Raw genomic sequence first — 19,723 nt, forward strand, 5'->3', positions numbered from 1 at the left:
TGATTATCTTATGTGTAATTTTTTTTATTTTGACCATTTCCTTAAAACTATATTAAATTTTACATATTTTAATTAGAATATTTTTAATATCTTTACCTTTTTATTTGAAATGCAACTCAATATTTTTTTTAACAATTATAACAAAATATTTAAAAAACGTTTTTAGAATTTGTTTGAAAAATATGAAAATTACATTTCAAATTAAAATTATCCTGAAATATAATAAGTTTTGATGTAAACGAAAACTCAAATTATGTCAAAAATAATGATATTCAATGATAATAATAATTTTAATTGATTATTTTTTAAAAAATACATTTACAAAAATATTGTTTGAAAGAAAATTCATTTATCTTTCAAATATAAAATGGAAATATTATAATTGAATAATAGAAAATATAAATAAAAACCATAAATTTAGCAAATGACAACTGAGTTATATTATGCTAAAATTTTCTTTCTAACAATTTATCAAATGACAAATGAGTTATGAGCAAATAATACCATATAATTTTTAAAAACGTAGTCATTCTTAAATATTTTTTGAATAAATAATTATTTTTAAATTTAATCAACTGAAAATAATATCCGTACAATTGTGTGAGTCAAATTGTAGTTTTATTGATGCATGTTATATATTAGTGCTGCATGTTTTAGGTAAAATTTTAATGATGCACGTTTTTAAAAATCTCCATTATTAAAATTATGCACGTAAGGATAATTCATGAGTTTTTTTGGTTGATTAAATGACATGATCTCCAAATTTATTTAAGGATATTTCATTAAGGTAACTGAAAAAGACAAATAATAAAATAGAAAGTTGAAATTCATTTAAACATATTTCATTAATGTAACTGAAAAGACAAGTAATAAATTAGACAGTTTTATTCGTTTTAGGATATTTCATAAATGCAACTGAAAAAGACAATAAAAAAAAAAGAGTTTAATTAATGAAGTAAGAACATTTTCAAATGGGTACTTCTCTTTTAATAATATAGATGGAAAATACGGCAATGAACAATTGTGGCGACACTATGAACTTGGCCACTCCAGAAGGAAACGAGGACTGATTATACAATGATGAAAAAGTTTCAGAATATTGACTATAAATAGATAACAACAAATATTATATGACTCACCAACGATAAGTTTATTGACAAGAAAAAGAAAACACCAACTTTAAGAAAAGGAAGGCAAAACCGAAAGAAATGGCAAAGAACATCAACTCAGTCAGCATCACCGTTCTCTTGTTCGTCCTCTTGGTGGCTTCCACCGGTAATTTTAAGAAAAAAATTCTCTATCGTATTTTGTAGTTGTATTATAGTTTTCTGACGCTGATGAATATGTCAACATGCAGAAATCCTCAAGAGCGAGGCTCAAACATTTTGCTTGGAGTGCGGACCGGTGCCGTTCCTAGGTACAAATGCTGATTGCTTTAACTGTTGCAAAACCAAATACGGGAGTCCTCCTGTCGTTAGTGGCGTTGTTGATGGAAGTGAGACACACTGTCATTGCTATTGTTGATCCTTGAAATAACCTCATGCAGTCACCATGTGTAACATTTGTTTTCAGTCCGTGACATGTCTGTTTGTTTATGCTCAAACTTCTTTTGCTTCCCAATAAAACATCAAGGGCAAAACTTATCACTGCTTTGCCCCAAGTTTATGCCTATGTTGCGTGTACTTTTGTTTCATTATGAATACAAAAAGTTGTTTTGTGTTTGTATTCCTTGTTTCAGTTCCCCATATACTCAGTCTTCTTGTCGGTAAAAGTATCTATAAAGATTGAACTGGTCTTGTTGTATAAACTTGTTTCTGTCTTGACATGTTCACTAGCTAGAAAATAAAATTTGCTATATACAATACCAAAATCGGTTTTCATCCTCAAAAAGAGTACAATAGTGAAAAGAAAGAGAGTTATATGTTCACTAGCTAGAAAATAAAATTTGCTATATATAATACCAAAATCGGTTTTCATCCTCAAAAAGAGTACAATAGTGAACGGAAAGAGAATTATATATTCAAAAATGCTTAGAATATGTGAATTTTTATTGAATAAGGCAGTAGATGGAATGATACAGTTAGGAAAAATAATTTTATGTTTTTCAAGATAGAAAGTGTATCATTCATTATATAATTTAGTTCATTGGGGAAATTCGAAATCTACCATATAAGAACTAAAAAGAGTGTTTCTTCTTCACAAAATTCAGTACATACTTAATGTTGGATTAATAAATTAATAAATGCAAAAAAAAAACTTTTCTATAATTAGGTCAATCAAAAATCGAATTACGAGTAGAAACCAACAATAATTCTTACGATAAAATAAGAATAATTTAGTGCATGTTCTCCATCATTTTTAGAGATAAACCTCAAATATACCATTTAAATAAACAAAAAAAATAACTTTTGTATCAAATTTCCTGAGAATATTCAAATGAAACTCTAAATCTCAAATTCTAAACATTTTATAATTGAATATACTAAATCTGATGTCACTAAAAATAAATATCAGAACCGACACAAGCGTGGTCGAGTGGTACGGCGGGCTCGGAAAGGTGCTAAGCACACCGGGTTAGAAACCTACCAAACTCTGATGTACCGGCTTGTGTGGCCATGCAACAGGAGAATCTAATTTTCACTGCGAACAACCAGGTATATCTGGCGCCCGTGGACAGACACCCAAAGAATTAGTCGGTTTGATTTCCACCCGGATACCCTCGGTTATCAAAAACAATATATATAAATACTAAAACCTAATGATAAAAAGAGAAATATAGGTTACATATTTCCTATATTCCTAGACAAACATTGAATATTTACCATCTAATATATAAAAACTGTATATGTTCTTTTAAAAATCATATGCAAATCCAAAACATCGCATAAATTCAAAATTGTATGAAAATATAGTTTTTCAATAAAACTCGTCAAACTGAGCCATATAAGTAGAAATAAACATTAGAGGCTATTACTGATAAAAACAAAAATTGCCAAACCCTTCCATCTCTCTCTAGGCCCTCTCTCTCTCTCTTCAAATCGTCATTTGCCTCTCTAATACCGGTGCGTGAGTTGATGGCGGAGATGGATTCTCCTTTTTAATTCATTTTTCTTTTTGTTGGAGCTTCACTGGTTTTCTCTTGCTTGATTAGTTATTTTTCAGAGCCCCAATTTTTTTTAGTGGTTGGGAAGAACCAAAGCCATACGACATAGTAGCTGCCGGTCTTGGTTATGTCAGATCTCCCATCTCGTTGTTTTTCTGGCTTATATTCCGTTTCGGGACGCCGGAGGAGATGAGACACTATGAGATCTAGTGTTTTATGTGGAAGAGTGCTAGTTCTAGCATGTCAAAAGTGTAGGTGATTTTGCCATGTGACTTATTCGTTTGCTCTCCCGACGTCTTATGGGGTTGCTGCTGAGGTGGTGTAGCTTGTCTGGGATGCTGGGTGATATCACTCAAATTACCCTAAGGAGTGAATTACTCTCTCAAATAAGAGGTTCGGATGTAGTACATAGGGATCGAATCCACAGAGACTCTATGATTACACAATAGATTATGGTTTTGGAATAAATCTAGATTAAACGGGTTATAAGTTTTAAAGCAGTAAATGGAGTGGTGAGCAAGTGTATTGCTCGATTGATTTTTTTGGGGTTGTTAACAGTTGGGAGATATAGCTAGATTCAGGTATATTCTCAGGTATGGTAAGTGAAACTTAATCTGAGTTTTTAGAGGTTTATTGATGTTAATCATTCTTGAATTCAAACTTTAGATATAATCAATCTGATTATCAAATCTGGATCTCGGATTTCAACTCTCGTATGTTAATCATGAGAAAGTGTCGATCGATTATTCGTAACGAATATCGATCGATACACCTTTCAAAATATCGATCGACAGGGCTATCGCTGCGTCGATCGATACTTCTTCCAGAAAGTTTTACGGACAAGTTTGATCTAAATTCTCTAACTCGCTAGACCAACTCTCGTTGTCAGTTAGATCATACTAGTTATTTTCAGGTATTGAGTCAAGCAATGGCTTGATCCCAATTAATCCTAAGATCTAAATTTAAAGGGTGATCAATCCTAAATTTAGCTTTACGCATAACTAGATGAAAGAATTATATCTCTAAACACCCTAACAATTTTTGTTGTCAGTAATACATTTATCAACCTATTGAGAAACCTAAATCTAACAATAAAGACTACTCAGACATATTCATGGAACACATAGTTGTGGGAACCGAAATTCGCACTGTCGATTTATGTTTAAATTTGGAAACTAGGAAAACCCTAATTTTCCAGAGGTCCCGGATCTCTGCGAGAGCCAACGGCAAGTGACCAAATATATGCGGAAATCATGAAAAGATAACAAACGAGTTTGGAGAAAACAGAAGATCTTATTTCGAGTCAGCGTAAGAGCGTTACGATCATTACAAGAGATCATAAAAGCTTCGGCCGCAAAGGCTGTCAGCGAGTTACCTAGTTTTAGCGGCCTAAAAGCTCAAACCTAGTTGAGTCGCAGCTCGATAACAAAAGACGAAGAAAATACAAAAAAGGTTTTTGATTGATTTCGGACTGAACCTTATGAAAGGCTGCCTACGTACCCCTTTCGAGGATCAAGCCGAACGTAGTTCAAGAGTGAACCAAGAGATCGAACTGCTTGTGCACGTTCGTCTGGTAATCGGGTGCCAGTCATGGAAACAGAGCATGTCGAGAATAATGCCTCAGAGTTTCTAAGTGCCGAGACTTCTGAGTCAAAAAAGTTCTGCCTCGTGCCTCTCGCCTAGGACTCCTTATATACTCGCTCCTAGGTTGGTTTACGCTTTTTACTCTTCTGCCTAAGCCGTCATAACTTAAAAATGGAGATATTCCGTTTTTCCCGATCTTTCTAATTATCTTCGAATACTTTGTATTTATCCGCGGAAACTTGACATTTATCTTTCCTTGCGAACCAAGCATAAACCGTCCTACGGTTTATTGGCTTTTGGTTAAGAAATCGTAAGTGGGTTTCGAGTCACGTCTTAGGTCTCTTTGGGCCGTTGTTTGACTCGAAACATTTATTACGGCTTCTTTCGATAAAAACGAACTTTCCGTGGTTTTTATCGTAAAGTTCGATTGATGACTTCAAATGACGAGAAACATAAAATGGGTTGGCTACGGTCTTCGGGAGATAGCATTAAAGAGTAGACGAGAATGCATGGATTCGTGTCGTATCGATTTTTAAGAAAGCACGGTCGCTACGTAGCGACCGAGCCGTGTACGTGCTCGGTCGCTAGCTTTGGTGAGAGCTCGGTCGCTACCTAGAGACCAGCTTTTGCGCTGGTTGCTACGCGGCAACCTTGTTCGTGTCTTTCTCCGGTTTTTCGTGAATGTGTTTTCTCCGCAAGATTCTACGTAAAAATAAATCTTTTTCTACAATTTATTTTTCGTAAAAACGTTCATGCCGATTTTTACGGACTTTCAGACATTGATTCCGTCGTGACCGATTTTGACCCCAACAGTTAGCCCCCCAGCTCGTTAGAACCACGAGCTTCTAACGTGAGGTTTTAGCGAGTGGCTTGGCAAGTTAGGTGAGTTAAGCGGAATTAATGGTCGAAAAGGTCCGTGGTAAGTGGTCTTCTCGCTCTTCTAAAAGTAGAAGATTGAGGCTGCGCCTTATGACGGCTGCCTACGTACCCTTGTTTAAGGGATCAAGCCTTTCGTAGTTCGTCTTGGAATTAAGGTTCGTATGACTAGTTTTCCAGCGAGACCTTTACGGTCTAGTTTTTATATAGAGGTTATCAGGCGTGTTGCTGCCGATGGCATTTTATATGGGTGTAGAAGGAAGACTACGAGTTGTCATCTCGTAATCTAACTCTGTGTGAACTGCTATATCCGTGATCTGTTTCGAGAGTTTTCCGCAGTGTGTAAACTTGCGGGATTTCTGAAGACGCTCGAATATTGGCAAAGAGACAAATTTTGGGATCTCGTATCAAGGTTTTTGATACTATGCCTAGAGATGTTAAAGACCAGTGCGCTGGGTTTAGGGCAAGCCTAGGTTTACTCCTGGTTTTTGAGGGTGCGATGACTAAATCGACTTTCGTATCCCGTTTCAATTTCATCCTGATTCCATACCAATTTAAAGTCCGTGATAGGTTCTCGGCTTATACGAATTTTATGGTTGGAACCGATCATCTCTCCAAGGACAATTTTTAAGCCTCCTGGAAGTGCTGACCAAAAATTTTGGATTTCTTTTATAGCGCTATTATCCTGGTGTCGGATGTACAAGAGTCATCTCTACAAGATGGCTAAGTCTGTTTAGGACGTTAAAAGTTTGTTGTGATCAGCAACAAAATTAATGGTTAAAATTACCGTTTCGAGTCTTCGCGAAGGATATGTTTTGAGAAGATGTTAGTGCGTATGACTGTCTGGTCTTCCAAGAAAGTGTTTTTATCGAGGAAGGAAATTTCGTCGAAGAACGAATCTTCAGGCGTCTGCGACGTCTCGCGATGCTGAAGATTTGTTATTCTTTCGTATGCCGCGTTTCGTGCTTGAAATGTTCGCGGGCTTGAAGATGTTTCGCGATGTTGCAAGGGATTAGTCTTAGCCCTGCATTTGGGAAACATTCTGGTTTGACTACGGATTTTCGCAGCCAGAATTGTTGTTCCTGTTTGGATTTGATTTGCGATCGAGGAGTTTGGACTAAGGGGTCGCGCAAATTTGTCCCCGGAAAGAGGCATCCTCCTATACCGTGCTTTGTGTGGTGTTGGCCTTCCGAGATTTCTTTCCTGTCTATTTGAGGATGTTCCGTATAGCTATAGGAGCTCTGTTACGAGTTTTCCTTACATGCCGCATTTTACGAGTAAGACACAGTGGGCTTAAAGTGAATCGTAGTATATGGAACTTGGTCGATTTTTGACAAGTGGAGCCTTTCCGTTAACTGTTTGGTTGTTAGGACTGAGTTTTGTTATGATGAATTTACCGTATGATTCCCGTTTTTGGGTGGTACGATAATTGTTTGTGTAATTATTCCTTGGCGTTTCAAGACAAATTCCGGATTACCATTTAGCCGTCAAGTTATTGGAGCGATGGTTGCTCAATTGTTTTTGCTTTGCATGAAGGATGTGCTCAGCTTTATAGCCAAGGACGTTGTTGCCAAAGGATTAGACCATGACACTTTCGTGCTGTCAATAAGGTCAAGTCGGTTAGAATTGTCCTTAAAGGGGATGCTGTAACCTAGTTCGGCTTCGAAGGAAAGGCGTAATTGGGCGAGTGACGAATGGCGTTTATCGAGATTAACAGGCCGAGTATGCCCATGGTGGTAGAAAACGTTTTTCCACTTTAGGGTTAATTTATACGATGAAAGTTTCGTATAATCTTTCCTTTATTTGTATGGAAGTTGTTTCCTTTGTTTCTGAGGGAGATAAAGCCTAAGAAGTTCAATACAGAGCCCATGCGGGGTCAGTTGCGGGGTGATTTCCTGCTCAGACGTGACCAAGCGGAATGAGAGCGGATGCCAGTGAGTCGCCGGGCTAAAGAATGAGACCTTTCAGATCGTGGTGCGAGGAAGTAAAGTTTATATTGGTCGTCCAATGTCGGATCATACAGCTTGGTTTTTGCTATAAGGAAAGTACTTTTTCGTAAAACCTGTTACGTTTACTTTTGAAAGTTACTTCGTATGACATGATCTGATTATACGAAGGATTTTTTGCGTAAGTAACGGGCGACCAGTTTTTACGAATGTATTAAATTGACGCGACGTATGGAGATGTCAAAATACAGATGTTTCCGCCGATTTTTGAGAAACGTTTCCACTTTTGTTTTAATTCTTCGGTGAAAGTTTCTTTGAGTCACTCATGGAGTTTTACAAAAGGTTATTTGACCGAGATCTAGTCGCGAAACGTTTTTGCAGGTTTTTTGAATGAATCAGTTAAACAGCGATAGACTTAGTCGACGAGCGGGAAGGACGTGATCTCTTTGTCGTATTTCCTGTTACTTTTGTTCTTTATTTTGCTTTGTCGCAAATGTTTTTGATGTTTTTCCGTGAGTCGGTTGGTTCGACGGAAAATGAGAGTGATGCTTTGATGCCTGAAGATTTCTCGTATAATGATTCTTATACGAAACTCGTTTTATCAAATTGGAAAAAATCTTTATGACTTCAGCAAATCATCGACTTTCATTCTTAAGTTTGGCAGAGGTTTTCTAAATGAATGATTAAGATGATAGATGCTGTATTCGAGAATTTTTCCACGATGGTTTGGATCAGTTCCTAGCGTTTAGACGAATCTCAGATTGTCGTTTGCTTTTAGGATGATCTTGACGAGACACCGCTTTGTATGAATATTTTTCCACATATTTCTACGAGAGTTTGCTTTGTCGAAAGCGTTTTCTTGTCGAAAGCGTTTACTTGATCTTGACGAGACGTTACATTGTTTGAATATGTTTTTGAAGTATGGGAGTATACGAGTATAGTATACGCACCTAGTCCGTCCCTTTTTTCTCGAGGAATAGAATGATCGACAGTCCGAGTCAGTTTGAAGACGATGCTTGGACTGTTATTTGGTTGTTTCTAGGTTGAAGACTTGGAATATGCCGGTTCCGAGAGAATTGCCAGAAACGAATCGGTTATAAGACGACGTTTATGTCTATAGTTTTTTCTCTCTTTAGGAAGCTAGCTTCATATGCGTGGCGATCGTTTCTCGATTTTCGGAGAGTTTAGATCGGTTTGTAAGATCTGGATGAACAGTTATGGGATAATATATCGAGACATGAAAAATCACCTAAGACTTAGTTCGCTAGATTATCCACCTAGGTTTTACGTTCCCTAAAGCTCTACGGCAGTCTCAAAGGTGTTTTTATTTCTTAGTAATTTCCTACGAAAACTCCAAGTCTGATTTCAAAAATTTCAATTCGTAAATACCTTAGTTCTCTCAAAGATGCAGTTTTGTCTCTTCTCAGTTTTGCTTGCTCATTTCCCCTTTCTCTTCTCGTGTACGTTCGCCTTTTTTCGATATTGGTGTTTATCCTTTGAAACTTGACATTTATCTTTCAAACTTGACTGATATGAAGTCAATAAAAAGGTTCAACGTAATCGTATAGTTGAGGCGGCTAAGGTGTTAAGTTAACAGTTGCCGTATTATACGATTAATCGGAATCCACGCGAGAAAACTAGTCTTTGCGGTTTTTTTTTTATCGTAAAGTTTCAATGGTAACTCCAATCGAGACGAAACAAGAGACGTTCCGATCGAGATTTGAAGAAGAACACAAAGATGGAGGTAAGGGCGAGTAGGAGCAAGCGAAGGAGTTTAGACGAGTCTTACTTGTTTTCATCGTAAAATCTCAACGGAAACTCCGATTGAGACGAAACGAAAAGCGTTTCAATCAGGATTCAAAAGAGAACACAAAGGAGGAGCTTTTTGAGGCCTGACAGGTCGCTAAGTAGCGAGCTGGAGGTCTGACAGGTCGCTACGTAGCGAGTGCAAGCAAGCTAAGAAGAGTCCTACTTGTTTTCATCGTAAAATCTCAACGGAAACTCCGATTGAGACGAAACGAAAAGCGTTAAGATGAGGATTCAAAAGAGAACGCAAAGGAGGACCCTTTTTAGGCCTGACAGGTTGCTACATAGCGAGTGGAGAGTTGACTTGAGCTCGGTCGCTACGTAGCGACCGAGCCGTGTACGTTCTCGGTCGCTACGTAGCGAGTGAGCTTGGCTCTAGCTCGGTCGCTACGTCGCGACCGAGCTGTGTGCGTGCTCAGTCGCTACGTAGCGACCGAGCTTGGCTTGAGCTTGTGTGCGTGCTCGGTCGCTACGTAGCGACCGAGCTGTGTGCGTGCTCGGTCGCTACGTAGCGACCGAGCTGTGTGCGTGCTCGGTCGCTACGTAGCGACCGAGCTTGGCTTGAGCTTGGTCGCTACGTAGCAACCGAGCCGTGTGCTTGCTCGGTCGCTACGTAGCGACCGAGCTGTGTAATCGGTTTGTTGCGCTTCCTTTTTCCGCGATTTACCTAGGAGTTTTCGGCGGTTTTTGGGAGAACAAATTTTACCATTCCGAAAAGTTTTCGGAAAACGTGTTTTGGTAAAACCCATACGCATTGACATTTATTTTGTTCAGTAATGAGCCAAACTTATGGGGTTTGATAAAATTTATCGTTTCCTTTATGTTTAAAAAGGGAAATCGTGAGCTCGTTTCATTGCACTTCCTGTGACAATAAGTCGCAGCAAGGTTTTCGATTTTCTCAAGAACTGTGGCGTTTGCGTAGGCGTTGGCCATAGGCGCAGTGGTGGCTGGAGTTTTCTTACCAGCGTTGTTGCGAACTGCGATTTTCTCTTTCGTATTTCCAGACATTGTATTGATCAAGCGTTTTGCGGCTATGAGTTAGAGTAATCCGTACCTCCCCTCCTTCTAGCGCACTGTCGATTTACGTTTAAATTAGGAAACTAGGAAAACCCTAATTTCCCAGAGGTCCCGGATCTCTGCGAGAGCCAACGGCAAGTGACCAAATATATGCGGAAATCATGAAAAGATAACAAATGAGTTTGGAGAAAACAAAAGATCTTATTTCGAGTCCGCGTAAGAGCGTTGCGATCATTACAAGAGATCATAAAAGCTTTGGCCACAAAGGCTGTCAGCGAGTTACCTAGTTCTAGCGGCCTAAAAGCTCAAACCTAGTTGAGTCGCAGCTCGATAACAAAAGACGAAGAAAATACAGAAAAGGTTTTTGATTGATTTCGGACTGAACCTTATGAAAGGCTGCCTACGTAGCCCTTTCGAGGATCAAGCCGAACGTAGTTCAAGAGTGAACCAAGAGATCGAACTGCTTGTGCTCGTTCGTCTGGTAATCGGGTGCCAGTCATGGAAACAGAGCATGTCGAGAATAATGCCTCAAAGTTTCTAAGTGCCGAGAGTTCTGAGTCTAAAAAGTTCTGCCTCGTGCCTCTCGCCTAGGACTCCTTATATACTCGTTCCTAGGCCGGTTTACGCTTTTTCCTCTTCTACCCTTAAGCCGTCATAACTTAAAAATGGAGATATTCCGTTTTTCCCGATCTTTCTAATTATCTTCGAATACTTCGTATTTATCCGCGGAAACTTGACATTTATCTTTCCTTGCGAACCAAGCATAAACCGTCCTACGGTTTATGGGCTTTTGGTTAAGAAATCGTAAGTGGGTTTTGAGTCACGTCTTAGGTATCTTTGGGCCGTTGTTTGACTCAAAACATTTATTACGGCTTCTTTCGATAAAAACGAACTTTCCGTGGTTTTTATCGTAAAGTTTGATTGATGACTTCAAATGACGAGAAACATGAAATGGGTTGGCTACGGTCTTCGGGAGATAGCATTAAAGAGTAGACGAGAAGGCATGGATTCGTGTCGTATCGATTTTTAAGATAGCACGGTCGCTACGTAGCGACCGGGTTATGTGCGTACTCGGTCGCTACGTAGCGACCGAGCTTCGGTGAGAGCTCGGTCGCTACGTAGCGACCGAGCCGTGTACGTGCTCGGTCGCTACGTAGCGTCGAGCTTCAGGGAGTGCTCGGTCCCTACGTAGAGACCGAGCTCTCACAGAAGCTCGGTCGCTACGTGCTCGGTCGCTACGTAGCGACTGAGCTTTGGTGAGAGCTCGGTCGCTACGTAGCGACCGAGCTTTGGGGAGAGCTCGGTCGCTACGTAGCGACCGAGCCGTGTACGTTCTCGGTCACTACGTAGCGATCGAGCTTCGGTGAGAGCTTGGTCGCTACGTTGCGACCGAGCTTCGGTGAGAGCTCGGTCGCTACGTTGCGACTGAGCTTCGGTGAGAGCTCGGTCGCTACGTAGCGACCAGCTTTTGCGCTGGTTGCTACGCGGCAACCTTGTTCGCGTCTTTCTCCGATTTTTCGTGAAAGTGTTTTCTCCCCAAGATTCTTCGTAAAAATAAATCCTTTTCTAAGATTTATTTTTCGTAAAAACGTTCATGCCGATTTTTACGACTTTCAGACATTGATTCCGTCGTGACCAATTTTGACCCCAACAATAGTTATGATGGTCTGATTAATACTTAAATAAAATGAGTAACTAGAGTAAGCAACAAAATGAATAAAAGCAAAGGAGTTCAAGATTTTCTCTGTTTTGCAGCGTTGATCTATCTCTCCAATTCTAAGCTCTCCCCTTTCAATGGTGGCTTTTTGCTTCCTCCAAACTACGTCTAAAAAGGTCTCTAGGCAAGTGTGCCTCTAAAATGATACAAAACCCTAATAAATAGCCTAACAGGCGGCCATAGACTTAAAATGTAATTATTGAAACTTTTGTGAAACTTTAATTCTTCTAATTTGTCATTAACTCCCGGGTGGCTTCGCCGTCCATCGATATGAAGGGCTCATCATCGATCGATATTCCTTGGTAACAATCGGTCGATATTCTGACAAATAATCGACCATCGAGCAAAGCTCAGAAAGTCTACAAATAGCTCGAAATACATCATTTTCTTCCAGATAGTATCTGAACCTGTAATTACTCTAAATAGACTCTATATAGTAATAATATATCTTAAAACACTCATAAACCATGGTTAAAAATGGGTAAAATCCATGGTCTATCAACTCACCCAGACTTACTCTTTTGCTTGTCTCCAAGCAAAACACAACAGAGCAGTCTCTCTGAGAGAGGTTTGAAAACATCAGGAACTAACATGATTTAAGACTTAGAATCATCACCTCTACAATATTGCAATCCATATCTAAAAAGTCCTAATCACAAAAGCGCTTTATACCATATCCTAACTTAGCAACCAAATTCATCTAGCCAGTAACTTAAACAAATCTTGTCTGACATTCCCCTCTACAAACCTCATTTCTTTGCATAAATAAAAGTGTACGCTTTACCTTGGGACTATCGATCACATGATGCAAGGATTCTCAAACAAGTATCTAGATCTGCAGGTAAAAGTTAGTTCCTATCTTTTATCTCTTCTAATTTCTCTCTTTAGTCAAAGTCTGCTTATTGCAGGTTCATTGACAAGAATTGGACATGCTTTTATGAATCAAGCCTTAATGGTGGTTGCCACTAAGTCATGTTCACTTCTTTTTGACCTATATCCAAGAATTCATATGAATCGAACCTTGATGATTGCCGCCACCAAGTCCCGTTCGCTTTGGTTCCTTCAAACAATCACAGCAAGTGTGGACAGTTGACAGGTTGATCCACTTTAGTATCTTTAATACTATGTACAATCAGAAAGTTTAAAATGGTGCTAAAAGAGTGGTTAGATAACAAGCAAAAATCTAATAAGATCATTATTCCCTTTTTGACTCAATAAAAACTTTTTTTTTTATAATTTAAAAATTCATGAATGAACTAATATCAGTAAGTACCTCCCCCAGACTTAAACTTCACTATCCCCAGTGATATTCAGTCTAAGATTGGTTAGTTAGGAAATAAATAATAACTAATAAGTTAAAATGTTAGACAAGAGAAAAGAATGTTTGTACAATCGTACCCATATGTCTCTAGTGTCGATCGATATATACTACTCTCGATCGATCGACATAAGCGCATTTATGTCGATCGACGTAAGGACTTCATCGTCGATCGATAGCGCCGAAACAGAATATTTCTATGCTAGGTGCAACGTGTCAGTGTGTCTAACCCATAAGTATCAGTCAGCTAGGTTAGCTCTGTTAGACAATCCAAACACATGCAAGATCAGCAAAATAAATAAACTCCAATCATAACATAGAATAATAAGTTTGAAAGTAAATCCTAATAGTACGAAGGTAAAAGAAAACATAAGGAGATATGGATAGAGATATGAGGACTAGTCCTCATCAGTGGTGTCGTCGCTGGAGGTGCCTCTGCGCTGGCGTGATGGTCCTGCTGCCGATGGTGAGCTGGCTCGCACACTCCTCCTTCTCGACCAGCGTCATCTCGATACTCTGGCCCAGATGTCAGTGAGAGCATCGACTACGACGCGCTGGAAATCTCCCTCAGGGCGTGTAGAAATGTCTGGTATAGGCGGGAATGGCGGGAGTGCGGCCACGGGCTGATGCGGCTGAGGTCCTCCAGGTCGCTGGACCGTGTAGCGTCACGGGATGGTAGCTGGGGCGCGGAGGAGGCGTGGGTTAGGGCGGAACTGAATGCTAGCGAGACCGTGGTCGAAATCTGTGAGTGTACGAAGTGGCAGCCTCACAAAGTGACTGCCGTTCTCGTCCCTGAAGCACAAGTCACGGTCTTCCTTGAGTCACTGAGCGCTCGTGGGATGCGCTGCGTCCACGTAGACGATCCGGTCATCCATCTCAGCATCGTCTAATGGAACTCCGCAATGTATGAAAATTGGGGTAAGTAGGCTCCGGACCATCTCCTTCTTCCTTCCCTGTGACTGAAACGGCTTCATCCTAAGCTTGACCAGATGCTCAGCAAAAATGGCTCCAACGTTGAGCCACGTTGTCCGCGGGCTCCTCTATATCCTCCATGTGAACAAAACTCCTCACCGCGTAATAGGCTAATGTGAGCTCCTGTACCCGAACCTTATTAGTTTCCATTTTGCACAACAGAGTGTTGGCAAGGACCTTCATGAAGTAGCGTAGGGTCGGTTGACGGATGTTTGTCTGGAGAGTTTTGGCGGACTCGAAGTAACCGGTAGCTATGTGCTCCCAGAATGTCGAAATCCTTGGGAACCCGGGTACGATGGCGTGCTGACGTTCGGTGTCGAGCCCGTAGATAGTGCAGAAAGTCGAGAAAGCGACTCTGTAGCGGATGCCGCGAATGAAGAAGGTCAAGACACCCTCGTTAGCTCTCTTTGCCCTGTCGTTGGCATAGTAGACGTTCACCGTGGCCATGAACTGGCGGACCAGATCCGGGTAGAGAACCTGTGGGTTAGTGGCCAAGTTCCCCAAACCCAGCTCTGCGAACAAGTCCTCGAGGCCTGATTTGATGCCCAAAGCTCGGATCACGTCTGGATCTACGAAATGCGTCGACTCGATGGAGACCTTCAGCCACTCATTGAAGAATATGGTGTCATAGTCGTCCCACGTGTCCACTATCGCGCAGTTTCAACATGCCACGCTCTTTGCCGCGTTACATGTGTCGTCGAAGTGGTCAAAGAGCGGGATAGGTTCGTCTTCGTGCTCGCGTGGCCAAGGGTATTGGTCGCGAACCGGTGGTGGTGGCGGATCTGCGCTACTGCCGCCTACGTCGAACCTTCTCTTCGTCCTCCTTTCATACATCTGCAACCAAAAACTATGAACGAAAATAGGAGTTCAGTTTGGTTTGATGGTTTGGTGCAATGTCGATTGATGGAACGATTGGAAGTCGATCGATATTTTGGTGCGACAATCGATCGATGAAACGTGTGTATCATTGGTCGATTACGCCTTCGCGGGAACCTGCAAAAACCCATCGATGCAATTCGATGTGCATGGCATATATAATCGGTTTAATCGATCAGTAGTCCCTGTTCTATCACTCCTTTAGCATGAATCGATCTATAAGGGCATGAAAATCCCGGTTCTAGCTCATTCTCTATTTCAACCCTGGGAAGAACGAAAAATTAGAAAATTTCATGTTCATACCATGATGATGTGTGAGTTTAGCGATCTAGACGGATAGAGGGTCGAAAATCAAGTGGATTGAGCGAAGAAATCTTTGAAATTGGCTGAAAAACGGGAGAGAAAAGAAATGGGAGTGTTTTCTTAGGGTTATCGGGTTTGTGTGAATGTCGACTTAAGTGTCGACTTAATATGATCCCGCATCTGTTCATTTACTATCGATCGATGATAGAGTGTCTTCATCGATCGATAGACGTTATGTTTTCAACAGCATCGTTTTTTTTTTTTTTTTTTTTACTAAATCCTAATTATCGAAAGACTAGAAATGGGTTGCCTCCCATTCAGCGCTTATTTTAAGTCTTTAGCTTGACTCGACATTTGATTTTCTAATTATCGGGAAGGGGGTCTAAGTTTATAGGACCGATATTTGGCGGTTTAGCCCAATAGTGCTTTACTCGTTGGCCATTTACCGTGAATTCGTCTCCTTTATTATTTATAAGCGTAATGGCTCCATAAGGATTTATGTTCACAACAGTGAAAGGACCTGACCAACGAGATCGGAGTTTTCCGGGGAACAGTGTTAGCCGAGAGTTATATAGCAACACTTGATTGTTTGGTTCAAAGTGCCGAGAAATGATCTTTTTATCGTGATATGCTTTCGTCTTTTCTTTATATATCTTCGAACTCTCGTAGGCTAAATGTCGAATCTTGTGGGAACCGAAATTCGCACTGTCGATCTCTGTTTAAATAAGGAAACTAGGAAAACCCTAATTTTCCAGAAGTCCCGGATATCTGCTAATACCACACGCCAAGCAATCAGAACACAAGAATAACAACGATAAAGTATAAGAAATCGAAAAGATAGCAAAATAGATCTTATTCCGAATTTGCGTTTGAGGGTTACAACAAGGTAAGAGCCTGGGCTACGAGAGCTGTCGGCGAGATTCCTAGTTCTAAAAACCCTAAGATGGCAATAACCTAGTTGAGTCGCAGCTCGAATAACAAAAACAAAAATATGCCTAATTGCTCTAAGTGCTAAGTTTGCTCTGAAAAAAGTCCTCCCCATCCCTCTCGCCTAGGACTCCTTATATACTGGCTCCTAAGTCGGTTTACGCTTTTCTTTTTCTGCCCTTAAGCCGCCATAGCATAAAAATGGAGATATTCCATTTTTTCCGATCTTCGTAATTATCTTCAAAATTTCGTATTTATCCGCGGAAACTTGACATTTATCTTTCCTTGCGAACCAAGCGTAAACCGTCATGCGGCTTACGGGCTGTTGGTTAAGAAATCATAAGTTGGTCCTCGAGTCATGTCTTAGGTCCCTTTGGGCCGTCTTCTGACTCGAAGCGTTTACTACGGCTTCTTTCGATAAAGAGTGAACTTTCCGCGGTTTTTACCGTAAAGTTTGATCGATGACTTAGAATGGTGGGAAACACGAAATGGGTTCGCTATGGTCTTCGGGAGATAGCATCGAAGGGTAGACGAGAATGCATGGACTAATATCGTATTGACGTTTCGGAAGAGCTCGGTCGCTACGTAGCGACCGAGCGGAACGGACGCTCGGTCGCTATGTAGCGACCGGGCTTTGGCTCGAGCTCGGTCACTACCTAGCGATCGAGCGGAACACGCGTTTTGGTCGCTGCGTAGCCACCCTTTTCGAGCTCTTGTCCGATGTCTCGTGTTTTCTCCGCAAAGCTTTTCGTAAGGAAGAATCTGTTCTGAAAAAGTATTTGTCGAAGAAGGTTTTTTTCGTTTTCTTCTTCGGACGTTCTCGAATGTTAACTTTGTCGTAACCATTTTTGACCCCAACAGTTAGCCCCCCAGCTCGTTAGAGTCGAGACTCGAGAAAGTGTTTATTAAACGATTTTGGCAAAGTTAGGCGTATTGAACGAAGTTTACTTCAAGCTCCGCAGAAGAGAATTCTCGAGAAAGTGTTTATTAAAAAATATAAAATTCCGAGCCCATACTCCTATAAATAGTGAGCTATTGTCATTCATTTGCTTCACACCTTCCCTTCTTCAAACCTCCAAAACCTCTATAGCTCCAAATCTTTTGCCTTTAACATGTCTTCTTCCCATGGTGCAAGAGAAATTCTGATGTCGAGATGGGCGAGGCCACCTCCCTGGCTCCGATTCCGACTTCTCCGGTTGAAGCGCCGGCTTGCGTTGCCGACCATCTCTCTTTTCGAGAGAGACTAGTTCGTCGCCAAACCAATAAAGAACAGGTTCGAGCCGGCGCCAAGTTCCCGTCCTCTTCTGCACTGGCCATTGCTCCGGGTCATGGGACCGAGGTCGTAACTCCGCGATATACGGGAACTCTCACAGGCTCGGTCATTCCGGATGCTTCGGCTTTACCTGCTGAATCGTCCACGACTCCGATTCTCGTCGAAGATAAGGAGAGGGCTGCTGACTCTATGCCTCCTCCTCCGGCCAGGAAAGAAATTGTTCTAGCGCTGCACGCTCCTAGTGTTGTTCCGGTTGCTCAGCCTAAGGGCCGGAAGAGGAAGTTTACCAAGGGCGGTGATGGGGAATCTTCGCAGCAAGGAGACTCGAGCATAGCGTCGGGGCTTTGCGGAAAGGTTTGTCGCTCGCTTACTCTCTTGATTGTTACATATTTCTCTAAAAGACAACGGATCCCTAACTTTCTTCTCGTTTCACAGTTCATGTCATTGATCGACGGGATGATCAGCGTGTGCGGTTCTGAGACTACTCGTCTCGCCGGGGAGTTGTTGGAGATGCAGGGTAGATGGTCTGAAACTGAGGCCATGCTGACGGCTGTCAAGGATTCTCACTCCGTGAAAGTGTCGAAACTCGAGGTCGCGATAGGGGAGCTCGAGAGGGACCTCGGGAAGACGGCGAGTTCATTGCTTAAGGAGAAGAAAGCCAGGAAGGCCAAATCTTTGGAGGTGCATCGTCTTCAGCGTCAGATTGAGGGCGATGCAGGGTTAGCGAGCCGCGGGATTCGAGAGGCCAAGGACGCTCTTCGTTATGAGTTTCAGGTTCACTTGGCGAAGATCTCCGCCTTTCTGGGCTCCCTCGAGTGCATCCGGAATAAGGATTTAGCCTTGGCGACGATTGAGGGCGGGATGGCCGTGGTTCAGTCGTTCCAGAGTGAGACTCCTCTGACCTTAGAGGACAAAGAGGCCCGACTGTCCGGCTGCAAGGGAGATTTGGTAGTCGTGGATGGAGATTTTGATCTCATCCTAGCTGACCTGAAATCCGCGTGCTTTCTTCCGACGTGTTCAGAAGGCCCAGAGGGGAAAGATCCGGTGATCGGAGAAGGCGGAGGTGATGCGGCTCCAGGCTTGGACGAAGTGACGGGTGAAGAGGGAGCGTGAATTCTGAAGATAACTTTGGTTAGATCTCTTGCGGGAGATTTTTTTTTTTTTATGTTTGATTTTTCGGCCTTAAATGGCCTCATTTCGTGTTTCGGGACTGGCCGTATGTGGCTTTGAATCCCTGCCGCTCTGTGGCTTTCTTTTTATGACAAGATGATCGAGTTGCATTTTTCAAAAGCTTACGTATGGCGTGGAAGAAGGGGGATGAGTTGTCGTCTCATATCCTTTTTCGATGTGAAATGTTTCGTTCGAGATCTGTTTCGAGAGTTTTTCCGCGAGATATCGACTTCGCGGGATATCTGAAGATGTCGAACATAAACATAGAGGCATGGTTTTGGGATCTCGTATCTTTTGGATATCATGCCTTGAGATGTTAGAGACCAGTGCGCTGGGTTTAGGGCAAGATCTACGTTTACTTTCGGTTTTAAGATTTTATGCGGTGACTAGCCGGCTATCGATTTATCTGTCGCAATTTTAACCTGATTCGTACCAATTTAAAGTCTGCGATAGGTTCTCGGCTTATATGACTTGTTAGATATGAATCGAGCATCTCTCCGGAGACAATTTTTAAGCCAACCAGAAGTGCTGGACCAAAATTTCGGGTTTCTTTTATAGCGCTATTATCCTTGTGTCGGATGTACGAGAGTCATCTTCGTTAGATTGGTATGTCTGTTTAGGACGTTCAAGAGTTTGATGTGATCAGAACCGAACATGGCGGCGGATGCCGTCGTTTAGAGTTTTTTGCGCAAGATATGTGTTAAAATGTTCGTCATTTGTTGACGGAGTGTCCGTTTTGTCGTTCGGAAGAAGTAACCCTCGAGACATCTCTCGCGACGTCTCGCGATGCCAAAGGCTGCTTCTCTTAATGGCTGATTTATTTTTGAATATCGAA

At 41.5% G+C, this 19,723-nt stretch overlaps 1 protein-coding gene across 1 annotated transcript; it reads left to right on the forward strand.

Annotated features, from left to right (window-relative positions):
- Window positions 1-1,012: 1,012 nt before the first annotated feature.
- Window positions 1,013-1,725, forward strand: LOC106386062 (defensin-like protein 206). Its single transcript, XM_013825956.3, has 2 exons — window positions 1,013-1,275; window positions 1,358-1,725. The coding sequence occupies exons 1-2, from the start codon at window positions 1,209-1,211 to the stop codon at window positions 1,522-1,524; spliced, it is 234 nt and encodes a 77-aa protein (XP_013681410.1). The 5' UTR covers window positions 1,013-1,208; the 3' UTR covers window positions 1,525-1,725.
- The last annotated feature ends 17,998 nt before the right edge of the window (window positions 1,726-19,723 follow it).

Source organism: Brassica napus, chromosome C1 (assembly GCF_020379485.1).
Source record: "Brassica napus cultivar Da-Ae chromosome C1, Da-Ae, whole genome shotgun sequence".
Lineage (NCBI taxonomy): Eukaryota > Viridiplantae > Streptophyta > Magnoliopsida > Brassicales > Brassicaceae > Brassica > Brassica napus.